Source organism: Aquarana catesbeiana, linkage group LG02, assembly GCF_042186555.1.
Source record: "Aquarana catesbeiana isolate 2022-GZ linkage group LG02, ASM4218655v1, whole genome shotgun sequence".
Lineage (NCBI taxonomy): Eukaryota > Metazoa > Chordata > Amphibia > Anura > Ranidae > Aquarana > Aquarana catesbeiana.
In genome coordinates, this window is record NC_133325.1 from 33,421,895 (window position 1) to 33,434,808 (window position 12,914).

The following is a 12,914-nucleotide window of genomic DNA, read 5'->3' on the forward strand; positions in this document are numbered from 1 at the left end:
GAACCTTGGCACCCCAGATGTTTTGGAACTACATTTCCCATGATGCTCAACTACACTGCAGAGTGCAGGAGCATCATGGGAAATGTAGTTCCCAAAACATCTGGGGTGCCAAGGTTCACCATCACTGGTCTAGGCGTTTGCACCCTATGTATGAGTTTTTTTTTTTATTGTTCTCCAGGCTGCTAGAAAGGTCCCAGGAGAAGTGCAGTTGGTATCACTCCACCCGCTCCGTCCGCTGCCGGCTCCATGCACTCTGATGCTCTAGGATAGCAGGTCCAGAAACCCGTTGATTGTGATTTGGGCTTGCTGACCCGCCATCCCAGAGCATGGGCATGCGCTTCCCTGGTTTGGAGTTGAGGGCCACATTAGAGGGCTCTGAGAGCTACATGTGGACCACAGGTTGAGCACCCCCGCTCTAAGAGGATGTTTTAAAATGTCCACATTTTTTTTTTTTTCTTTAATGTTGGGGTGTGCTTAACCACCTCAGCCCCGAATGATTTTACCCCCTTCCTGACCAGAGCACTTTTTACAGTTTGGCACTGCGTCGGTCATGCAATTCTGCACCCAAACTAAATTTGCGTCCTTTTTTCCCCAAAAATAGAGCTTTCTTCTGGTGGTATTTGATCACCTCTGCGGTTTTGATTTTTTATAAATAAAAAAAGAGCGACACATTTGGAAAAAAATAATATTTTTTACATTTTGCTATAATAAATATCCCCAAAAATGTTTTTAAAAAACTAATTTCTTCAACAGTTTAGGCCGATATATATTCTTTTACATATTTCTGGTAAAAAAAAAATCCCAATAAGCAAAAATGTATTGGTTTGCGCAAAAGTTATAACGTTTACAAATTTTTAGAAAGATTTATGGCATTTTTATTATTTATTTATTTTTTTTTACTAGTAATGGTGGTGATCTGCGATTTTTAGCAGTACTGCGACATTTTGACACATTTTTGGGACCACTGACATTTATACAGCGATCGGTGCTATAAATATGCACTGATCACTGTGTAAATGTCCCTGGTAGGGAAGCGGTTAACACTAGGGGGTGATCAAGGGGTTAAATGTGTGCTCCCTAGATCTGTTCTAACTGTATGGGGATAGGACTGACTGGGGGAGGAGACATATTGTTGTTCCTACTTAGTAGGAACAAACGATATGTCTCCTCTCCCCTGACAAAACAGGGATTTGTGTGTTTACACACACAAATCCCTGCGCTGGCTCTCATGCATGCAATCGCGCGTGCCCTCTGGCGGCTCTTAACCACATGCCGACCAGCGCACGACGATATACGTCGGGCACAATGGCACGGCTGGGCAAATGGGAATACAGGTACGTCCCCTTTAAATCACGGCATTGTGGGCGCTGTGTACTTCGTGACTGAGCCCGCGGGTCCCGCGGACTCGATGTCCTTCAGGGGCCCACAATCGTGTCACGGTGCGGCATGCCTTTGTAAACAAGGCATTTCCCTGTTCTGCCTTGTGACGTGACAGAGATCACCCCTCCCTGTCATCGAGAGGAGTGATCGCTGTCATGTCAGTGTTAGCCCATCCCCCTACAGTTAGAATCACTCCCTAGGACACACTTAACCCCTTGATCACCCCCTAGTGTTTAACTCCTTCCCTGCCAGTGTCATTTACACAGTAATCAATGCATTTTTATAGCACCGATCACTGTATAAATGACAGTGGTCCCAAAAAAAGTGTCAAAAGTGTCCGATGTGTCCGCCATAATGTTGCAGTCACAATAAAAATCACAGATCGTCGCCATTACTAATAAAAAAAAATTAATAATAAAAATGCCATAAAACTATCCCTTACTTTGTAGACGCTATAACGTTTGTGCAAACTAATCAATATACGCTTATTGCGATTTTTTTTTGTACCAAAAATATGTAGAAGAAAACATATCGGCCTAAACCGAGAAATAATTTTTTTTTATATATTTTTTGGGGATATTTATTATAGCAAAAAGTAAAAAATATTGCTTTTTTTTTTTCAAAATTTACACTCTTTTTGTTTATAGCACAAAAAATAAAAACCACAGAGGGGATCAAATACCACCAAAAGAAAGCTCTATTTGTGGGGAAAAAAAGGACGTCAATTTTGTTTGGGTGTAATGTCACACGAACGCACAATTGTCAGTTAAAGCGACACAGCGCCGAATCGCAAAAAGTGCTCTGGTCTTTGGCCAGCCAAATGGTCCGGGGCTTAAGTGGTTAATGTCTATGATTTAATGTCTATGATTTAATGTCTACTATTTAATGTCTATGATTTAATGTCTATGATCCTGGTGCCATTATACACCAGTCAGTGCTTTGTAGAGAAAAAGGGGTTGTGTCCCTCCAGGTGAGTCCAGTCCGCAGTCTGGATAGCCAGACGAACAAGTAAACGTTGACTGCACTGCAAGCTGTAGATGGTAACAATGTTGCTTTATTTTGAATATAAACACATCACTGTAACACCGATACGGACAAGAGCAGAGATCGACGCGTTTCACGAATCCAGTTCGCCTAATCATGATGGCCTATCACAGGGATCAGAAATGTAAACCGTATTACTGTTTACATTTGAAAGCCCACCCCTTCCTCTCACAACAGGGAGAGGAGAGAGACCGCAGCAGATATAAAGCTGTTCTCAAAGTTGGAGGGGGGAGGGGGTGTGTCAGCAACTATTGATAATGGAGACAGGGTGAAGAATTTTAAAATGTTACCGACCACCAATGATTGTGGGATTGTTTAGGGGGATTTAAAGTGTTTTGTGATGTTTCTCTGACACCTAGCCGTTGCACACAATGCAATTTATTTCAGTGTCATATCATTTCATCCTCCGGGGAACTTTCTTCCACGAATAACTTGAGACTTGCACTTGGTTTTAGAGGACTTTTAAAAGACAAAACTCACCTTGGCTACCTCAATACTGGCACGGTACTTCATTTCCAAAAGCCCGTGGCAAAATCTGAGATCACCCTGGGGTGTCCACTCTCCCCAATGTGGTCATTTCGGTGGGGGGGTGTTTTGTCCTAGAAGTTTTATTTAATGTTTTAAAACAACAAGTTAGGGGCCAGTTTGGGTTCCATGCTTTTGATGACGGCCTAAGGCCGAAACGCGTCAGATTTTTGGATGGTGTCATTGTTGTAATGCTTAAATATTTTCTATGGAGAAGCTGTCGAGTTGCCGGCCTGTACTTTCTATGGATCTTTGGTGAGCTTAATTACCCAGAGCACCGACTACTCTACACACCAACTATACTATATAGCGGCTGAGCTTGGGTGAGTCTTTCTCTGGGTTCTATCTTTTTTCTTTTATATAATAAAAAAATAAACACCTGGTGGGTATTAACTGCTTGCCAACCAGCCGCTGTCATTATACAGCAGCAGGATGGCACGGCTGCGCGAATCGCCCTACGTGTACGTCGGCAGCTTTAAGAGCGATAGGGGGCACGGCGCCGGAGCCGATGCATGTGACCGACGGCCGCAATGTCCATGGGCAACCGGGGTTCGCTCCTCAGAGAGCTAGAATGGAGATCTGTCAATGTAAACAGACAAATCCCCGTTCTGTCAGTGAAGAAGAGAGAGATTGTCTGTTCCTAGTGATCAGGAACAGCGATCTCTCTCCTCCTCTAGTCAGTCTCCTCCCCCCCACATTTAAAAACACCTCCCTAGGGAACCCCTAACCCCTTGATTACCCCCTAGTGTTAACCCCTTCCCTGCCAGTGTCATTTATACAGTAATCAGTGCATTTTTTATAGCACTGATCGTTGTATAAATGCCACTGGTCCCAAAAAAGTGTCAAAAGTGTCCGATCTGTCTGCCGCAATGTCGCAGTCCCGCTAAAAATCGCAGATGGCCGCCAATACTAGTAAAAAATAAATAATAAAAATGCCATAAATCGATCCCCTATTTTGTACACACTGAGGGAACACAGTTAACCCCTTGATCGCCCCCCCTAGTGTTAACCCCTTCCCTGCCAGTTTATTTTTTACATTGTTCAGTGCTTTTTTATAGTAATAATGTCACTGGTCCTCAGAAAGTGTCATTTGGGGTCAGATTTGTCCGCCTCAATGTCGCAGTCCCGCTAAAAATCGCAGATCGCCGCCATTACTAGTAAAAAAAAATAAAAAAAATAAATAAAAGTGCCTAGATCTATCCCGTAGTTTGTAGTGCGATAACTTTTGCACAAATCAATCAATATACACTTGTTGCAATTTTTTACCAAAAATATGTAGAATACATATTGGCCTAAACTGATGAAATTTTTTTTTAATTTTTGGATATTTATTATAGCAAAAAGTAAAAAAATAGTTTTTTTTTTCAAAATTGTTGGATTACAGGAGGGCAGTTCGTTTTGCACTTCTGTGACCTGTTTTCACCAGAAGTCGGTCCAGGCACCGCGTCATCATGACCACGGAGTCTGGATCCGCCATATCTCATGACTAACACCCGGCTCAGGCTCTCAGCGAGCCGCTGAGAGCCTGAGCCGGCCGCTCCCACCCCTCTACAGCCCAGCCCTCCAGTGAGCGAGGAGGGGGTAGAGCAGAGAGCTGTGGCTGACAGTCACCAGATCTCTGCTTGGGGAGCTGTGAGAACCGAGCGATCGGTGGTGTTCAATCGCTCGGTTCTCAGTGTAGAGGGACCTCAGGGGCAGATGCTGCATCCACCTAGGTAAGTATGAATCTTTAAAAAAAAAAATACTTCTCTTTTAAATACCACCAAATAAAGCTCTGTCTGTCCTAAAACAATGTTACAAAATTCATCTGTGTACAGCGTTGCATGACCCACTCATTGCCAGTCAAACTATCGAAGCACTGAAAACAAAAAAAAGGGCCTGGACAGGAAGGGGGTGTAACTTGCTGGTATTGAGGGGGTCATTGTAACGTACTAATATTTATTTATCAGATGGGGGGGGGGTCCTCTAACACATAAAGGGCAGGGTCAGGCTATGCCATAAACATTCTACAGCTCACAGATCAGTCACTAGAATGATTAGAGATGGGTCTGGTTAGAGGTTCCCCGGCTTTGGGATTCCTTTACCTTTCCAGCGGGTAGTCACTGGGTTCCCATGGATCACTAGCTCCTCCAGTGAGGGGAACAGAGCCACAGCTAACAGGTCCTCTTCATGTTCTATCTAAAAGAAAAATGAAGAAATTACAACCAAAATGACCTCCAAACAGATGATCCATCTACAGTATATACAAAGTGATAACAGATAACTGGACCATCTTTTAATATGTGAATCAAAACTTTTCACCTCTTTTTTTTTTTTTCTTTTTCTGTAAACAAGGGTTAACAGACCAAAAAAGGAGCAAATAAGAGAAGTTCATATCCATACTCCCGTGTGAAGGGGCATCTTTGCCCGCACCGGATGCATAGGTGTGCCAGACTGTGTCCTCGAGCATGGGCAGTGGGCATCCAGGGACACACATCTGTGCAGCTGTTAAAGTGGCAGCAGGTAGGTCTGTGCAGCTGCTGCATCCCAATACACATGAATGGGACTGCCTGCACACATATGCACATAACACACGTGCATCCCATGCGGGCAATGATGGCCCTTCAAACAGGAGTACAGATATGTGATGAGGCATTAACAGGTAGGTATGGCTGCTAATTTATTCCTGAATAGCCCAGTGGCCAGAGTTCATGTATGATATATTTCATGTATTAATACTGGTAGCATCACATCTACCCCAACCAGCTAACTAGATGCAGGCTACACATGCATCTCCAAAGCTGATTTTTCATTGGTTACATTTGGAAATACAGAGACGCAGGGGCATGAGTACTCCTGCATAGGAGAGGCGGCAGGGGCGGCGGCTTATAGAGGAACCAATCCCCTCCATGTTCCTCCTGCAGCCACTAATTGCCCACTTCTCCTCCTCTTCCTCCCACAGGCAGTCAACGGCTGCAAGAGGGACATGGAGGTGATTGGTTCCTCTATATGCAGCCGCCCCCTCTTTCCAGCTTATTTCTGCTGTCCCTGGCCCCTCTGCTATCTCCTGGCCCCGTGTGCTCTCTCCTAACCCCCACCCCCCTGTCCCCGGCCCCTCTGCTCTCTCCTAGCCCCCCTCCTGTCCCCAGCCCCTCTGCTCTCTCCTAGCCCCCCCTGTCCCCAGCCCCTCTGCTCTCTCCTACCCCCCTGTCCCCGGCCCCTCCTTCTGCTCTCGCCTAGCCCCCCCTTGTCCCCAGCCCCTCTGCTCTCTCCTAGCCCCCCCTGTCCCCGGCCCCTCTGCTCTCTCCTAGCCCCCCTGTCCCCGGCCCCTCTGCTCTCTCCTAGCCCCCCCTGCCCCCGTGCTCTCTCCTAGCGCCCCCCCTGTCCCCGGCCCCTCTGCTCTCGCCTAGTCCCCCCTTGTCCCCGGCCCTTCTGCTCTCTCCTGGCCCCGTGTGCTCTCTCCTAGCCCCCCCCCGTCCCCAGCCCCTCTGCTCTATCCTAGCCCCACTCCTGTCCCCAGCCCATCTGCTCTCTCCTAGCCCCCCCTGTCCCCAGCCCCTCCCTCTGCTCTCGCCTAGCCCCACCTTGTCCCCGGCCCCTCTGCTCTCTCCTGGCCTACCCTTGTCCCCCGCCCCTCTGCTCTCTCCTAGCCCCCCTCCCCTTGTCCCCGGACCCTCTGCTCTCTCCTACCCCCCTGTCCCCAGCCCCTCCCTCTGCTCTCACCTAGCCCCACCTTGTCCCCGGCCCCTCTGCTCTCTCCTGGCCTACCCTTGTCCCTGGCCCCTCTGCTCTCTCCTAGCCCCCCTCCCCTTGTCCCCGGACCCTCTGCTCTCTCCTAGCCCCCCCCCCAGCTCTGCCAGGTTTCCCCCTCCTTCTGGATGCTGTCAGGATGGAGAGCAGGGATGGGGCCGGTAAACATGTCATATACCGACCCCTTCTTTGCCCGGTACCGATCACTGACTCTGCCCATTCATAACTAAAGCATAGTAAAAAGGTGGAACATCAGAGGTCTATTTATACCCCTGATATTCCACCAAAGCCCCCCCCCCCCCCCCAACAGGGCTCCTAAAAAAACTGAAAAAAAATTATGAGAATTAACATTGTAAAAAATAAATAAATAAAATGGTAAAAAAATAATAAGAAAATAAAATAAAGAACTATATTTTCGCTATGTATTTACAACAGGGAGGTAGCACGCACAGCCCAATCACTGGATACACACACAACACTACATTTGTAATCATCCCCACACATGTGGAATGTGTTGTGGCGATCAGGCATGCCATGTAGTTGTTTTTTTTGTCCGGGGCGGGGTTCCTTGCCTCAGTTCCAGAACAGACAATCAGTTTTGGGGTTCCATCTTCCTCGATGCTAGCCAAGAACAATGCTTTAGCTGACCTTTTATCTCTGTACCCAACTCCTGATGAATGGCATATAGCCATGAAACGCGTCAGGTTTCCATGGGGTGCTCAGTCAAGTCTGGCTCACTACCTATTCACTGGCCCATATATATCTTTATACATTCAAAATGTATTGATTACTATGTAATTATTAATGTGTATGTGTATCTTCCTTTGTTTTTACACCAGCTCTGTTGCATATGGTGTACCAATGCCTGTCAATAGGAAATATCTTGTACTATATCTACAATTAATCATGTTCAATATTTAGATCATTCACCTTATTGCCATGCCGTTTCTATGACATGTGTACATATATGTATTTATACCATTTTATCAATAATTATTTGTTACTTTTCACGGGCTGCCAAGCTGACATATATGTATCGATGTATCCATTAGGTTCATGCCATGTGTGCATGTGTATGTACATATATGAAATTATTTTACTTGTTTCATACTATTGTCACGACTAAATAATGTTTACTAACCACTCTACCTCCACAAGTCAATTGCCTAATTCAAAGTCCCACATTCCTTTCTTGTTTAAAATAAAAAACTACTGACACCAGTGGCGGAATTACCAGGGTCACAAAGGTTACACCTGCGACTGGGCCCTGGGGTTCCACCAAGACTCGGAGGGAAGGGCCCTGAGTCCGGAGGGAGGCGCCCCAGCTAGGGGTCGGGGTGGGGGGACCCTTAATGGTTTCTGGCACCGGGGCCCTAAAGGCTTTAGTTACACCTCTGCAGAGACACCTCCTTTTTTCCACTATTAGGATGTACGATACAACATCCCGCCACAACAGCCAAAAATACAATCTGCCTTGGTTGGGGTTCTCCATGTAGCCCCAAGTCCACACATACCTTGTTGTCAGCCAGGCTGAGGGTTGTCAGGCTTGGCAGTGGAGGGGTGAAGGACTGGATTAGCTCTTCTGTTGAGGACAGCAGGAAGCTTGGCAGGATAGAGGAGCTGATGGTGGTCTCTGGGGGCTTCTGTCATAGAGAAGGAGAAGATAATGAGACTCCGGTATACATCAGAACGAAGACCATTGCCAGCCTGTCCATTGTCATTACACACAGGGGACACTAAGAGGCTTGTGTGGGCCATTCCTCTTGTTGTAATAAACTAGTCCAGTTCTCACCCCTATAGTCCTATTCTTACATTTCTGTTATGAATCTGGTTATGCAACAATAACTTTGTCACTACTTAGGATAACAAAGTGATACATATACACCGATCAGCCATAACTTTATGATCACCCACCTAATACTGAGTAGGTCCCCTTTGCCACCAAACCCATCGAGGCATGGACTCCACTAGACCTCTGAAGGTATGATGTGGTATCTGGCACCATGCCATCAGTAGCAGATCCCTTAACCACATGCCGACCAGCGCACAACGATGTATGTCGGCACGACTGGGCAAATGGGCATACAGGTACGTCCCCTTTAAATCGCGGGCGTGTGCTGCGTACTCCGTTACAGTGCCCGGGGGTCCCATGGACTCGATGTCCACCGGGGACCCGTGATCGTGTCACGGAACCAAGGCATTTCCCTGTTCTGCCTAGTGACATGACAGAGATCTACTGCTCCCTGTCATCTCTGTCATGTCCTAGGTAGGCCACCCCCCCACAGTTAGAATGAATCCCTAGGACACACTTAACCCCTTGATTGCCCCCTAGTGTTTAACCCCTTCCCTGCCAGTGTCATTTACACAGTAATCAGTGCATTTTTATAGCACTGATCTCTGTATAAATGACAATGGTCCCAAAATAGTGTCAAAAGTGTCCGATATGTCTGCCATAATGTCGCAGCCACAATAAAATTCGCAGATCGCCGCCATTACTAATAAAAAAAAAATAATAATAATAAAAATGCAATAAATCTATCCCCTATTTTGTAGACACTATAACTTTTGCGCAAACCAATCAATATATGCTTATTGTGATTTTTTTTTACCAAAAATATGTAGAAGAATACATATCGGCCTAAACTGAGAAAGAAATGTGTTTTTTTATATATTTTTTTCGATATTTATTATAGCAAACAGTAAAAAATATTGCTTTTTTTCAAAATTGTCGCTCTTTTTTTGTTTATAGCGCAAAGATGATCAAATACCACCAAAAGAAAACTCTATTTGTGGGAAATTAAGGACGTCAATTTTGTTTTGGTACAGCGTCGCACGACCGCGAAATTGTCAGTTAAAGCGACGCAATGCCGTATCGCAAAAAGTGCTCTGGTCAGGAAGGGGGCAAATCCTTCCGGGGCTGAAGTGGTTAACCACTAGCTGTCCTCCCACTGTCATATGACTGCGGCACGAGGCAGCTCTTGTTCTGGGCGGACATCATATGACGTGATCGCCCTCCCGAGCCACTAGGGGGCGCGTCGCTCGGGACCTGATGCGTGTGCCCGGTGGCCGCTATGTCCGCCGGGCACCCGCGATTGCCGGGTAACAGAGCAGGACTGTGGATCTGTGTGTATGTAAACACACAGATCCACGTCCTGTCAGAGGAGAGGAGACCAATGGTGTGTCCCTTGTACATAGGGACACTGATTGGTCACCTCCCCTAGTTAGTCCCCTCCCCCACAGTTAGAATCACCTCCCTAGGACACACATTTAACCCCTCGATCACCCCCTAAGTGTTAACCCCTTCCCTGCCAGTCACATTTATACAGTAATCAATGCATTTTATAGCACGGGTCGCTGTATAAATGTGTCAAAAGTGTGTCCGCCGCAATATCGCAGTCACAAAAAAAATTGCAGATCGCCGCCATGACTAGTAAAAAAAAATAAAACAATAAAAATGCCATAAATCTATCCCCTATTTTGTAGACGCTATAACTTTTGCACAAGCCAATCAATATACGCTTATTGCGATTTTTTTTTACCAAAAATATGTAGAAGAATACATATCGGCCTAAACTGAGGAAAAAATTTGTTTAAAAAAGAAAAAAAAAATTGGATATTTATTATAGCAAAAAGTAAAAAATATTGTGTTTTTTCAAACTTGTCCCTCTTCTTTTGTTTATAGCGCAATAAATAAAAACCGCAGAGGTGATCAAATAGCACCAAAAGAAAGCTCTATTTGTGGGGAAAAAATGATAAAAATTTTATTTTATTCATTAGCGTGCAGTGTTGCATGACCGCGCAATTGTCATTCAAAGTGCGACAGCGCTGAAAACCGAAAAATGGCTTGGGCAGGAAAGGGGGTAAAAGTGCCCTGTATTGAAGTGGTTAAAGCCGGCCATACATGGATTGAAATTTGTCCAGTTCAGCAGGGAACGGGTGAAATTCGATCCATGTATGGCCACTGTGGTTGTACAGAAGTTGTTCAGATTTTCCCCACTCGATCAGCGCCACAGGCTATAGCCTGCAGTGCTGATCAATGTATTCTTAAGCCTCCCTGCTGTCAGAATACAATAGCTCATCGGGCTTCGTTTCCATGAAGGGGTGTGCTTGGTCAGCAACAATGTTTAGGTAGGTGGTACGTGTCAAAGTAACATCCACATGAATAGCAGGAGCCAAGGTTTCCCAGCAGAACATTGCACAAAGCATCACACTGCCTCCACCAGTTTGCCCTTTTCCCATACTGCATCCTGGTGCCATCTTTTCCCCAGGTAAGTGACGCACACACCTGACAATCCACATGATGTAAAAGAAAACATGATTCATCAGACCAGGTCACCTTCTTCCATTGCCCCATGGTTCAGTTCTGATGCTCACGTGACCATTGCAGGCACTTTTGGCTGTGAACACGGGTCAGCACAGGCACCCTGCATCTACACCGCCCCATAAACAACAAACTGTGATGAACATTTTTTCTGCTTTGAACACATCAACTTCAGGGACAACATGTTTACTTGCTGCCTAATATATACCACTGACTTTCCATTGTAATGAGATAATCAATGTTATTCACTTAACCTGTCAGTGATCATAAAGTTATTGCTGATCAGTGTATATAACAAAGCTTTATTTGGTGATATGTCAGACAGGAATTAAAAGTCTTTAGTAGAGTCAGGGAAGGTGGAATCCCGGGCAGATCTGTATCACTGTCCATGTTGCTGTATAATACTTACTGGGAAGGGATTAGAAGATTTGGCGCTCTGGATGGATGGTAATATCACCTCTGAAAATCAACACAAAAAGTAAACGCAAAGTTTAAAGGGAGTCTGTAATAGAAAAGATTCGATTTTTTTCTTGGGTATTTAGTGAATATAGTGTCTTTTGGACATTTTTAGTTAAAGCCCAACTCACCATAGAGTTAAGGGGACAGAGGGTCACTTGTCATAGAGAGGAGGCATAGAGGGTCACTTACCATAGAGGTGAGTGGGACAGAAGGTCACTTGTCATAGAGTTGAAAGGTTAGAGGGTCACTGGTCATAGAGGTGAGGGGGCAGTGGGTCAGTTACCATAGAGGTGAGGGGACAGAGGGTCACTGGTCATAGAGGTAGGAGGACAGAGGGTCACTGGTCATAGAGTTGGGAGGACAGAGGGTCACTGGTCATAGAGTTGGGAAGACAGAGGGTCACTGGTCATAGCGATGAGGGGACAGAGGGTCACTGGTCATAGAAGTGAGGGGACAGAGGGTCACTGGTCATAGAAGTGAGGGGACAGAGGGTCACTGGTTATAGAGGTGAGGGGACAGAGGATCACAGGCCACAGAGGTGAGGGGACAGAGGGTCACTGGTTATAGAGGTGAGGGGACAGAGGATCACAGGCCACAGAGGTGAGGGGACAGAGGGTCACTGGTCATAGAGTTGGGAGGACAGAGGGTCACTGGTCATAGCGATGAGGGGACAGAGGGTCACTGGTCATAGAGGTGAGGGGGCAGAGGGTCAGTTACCACAGAGGTGAGGGGACAGAGGGTCACTGGTCATAGAAGTGAGGGGACAGAGGGTCACTGGTCATAGAAGTGAGGGGACAGAGGGTCACTGGTTACAGAGGTGAGGGGACAGAGGATCACAGGCCACAGAGGTGAGGGGACAGAGGGTCACTGGTCATAGAGTTGGGAGGACAGAGGGTCACTGGTCATAGCGATGAGGGGACAGAGGGTCACTGGTCATAGAGGTGAGGGGGCAGAGGGTCAGTTACCATAGAGGTGAGGGGACAGAGGGTCACTGGTCATACAGGTGGGAGGACAGAGAGTCACTGGTCATAGCGGTGGGGGGGAAAGAGGGTCATTGGTCATAGCGATAGGGGGACAGAGGGTCACTGGTCATAGCGATGAGGGGACAGAGGGTCACTGGTCATAGAAGTGAGGGGACAGAGGGTCACTGGTTATAGAGGTGAGGGGACAGAGGATCACAGGCCACAGAGGTGAGGGGACAGAGGGTCACTGGTCATAGAGGTGAGGGGACAGAGGATCACAGGCCACAGAGGTGAGGTGACAGAGGGTCACTGGTCATAGCGGTGGGAGGACAGAGGGTCACTGGTCATAGAGGTGAGGGGACAGAGGGTCACTGGTCATAGAGGTGAGGTTACAGAGGGTCACTGGTCATAGAGATGAGGGGACAGAAGGTCACTGGTCATAGAGATGAGGGGACAGAGGGTCACTGGTCATAGAGATGAGGGGACAGAGGGTC

At 46.6% G+C, this 12,914-nt stretch overlaps 1 protein-coding gene across 1 annotated transcript in view; it reads right to left on the bottom strand.

Annotated features, from left to right (window-relative positions):
* The window catches only part of XRRA1 (X-ray radiation resistance associated 1), a 90,602-nt gene that overhangs the window by 37,456 nt on the left and 40,232 nt on the right, over nt 1–12,914 (bottom strand). Inside the window, exons 10-12 of the mRNA XM_073612759.1 lie at nt 11,409–11,458; nt 8,193–8,321; nt 5,034–5,127 (exon numbers count right to left, since the gene is read on the bottom strand). Of these exons, the coding sequence (XP_073468860.1) occupies nt 5,034–5,127; nt 8,193–8,321; nt 11,409–11,458 (273 nt within the window). The remainder of the gene's footprint in view (nt 1–5,033; nt 5,128–8,192; nt 8,322–11,408; nt 11,459–12,914) is intronic.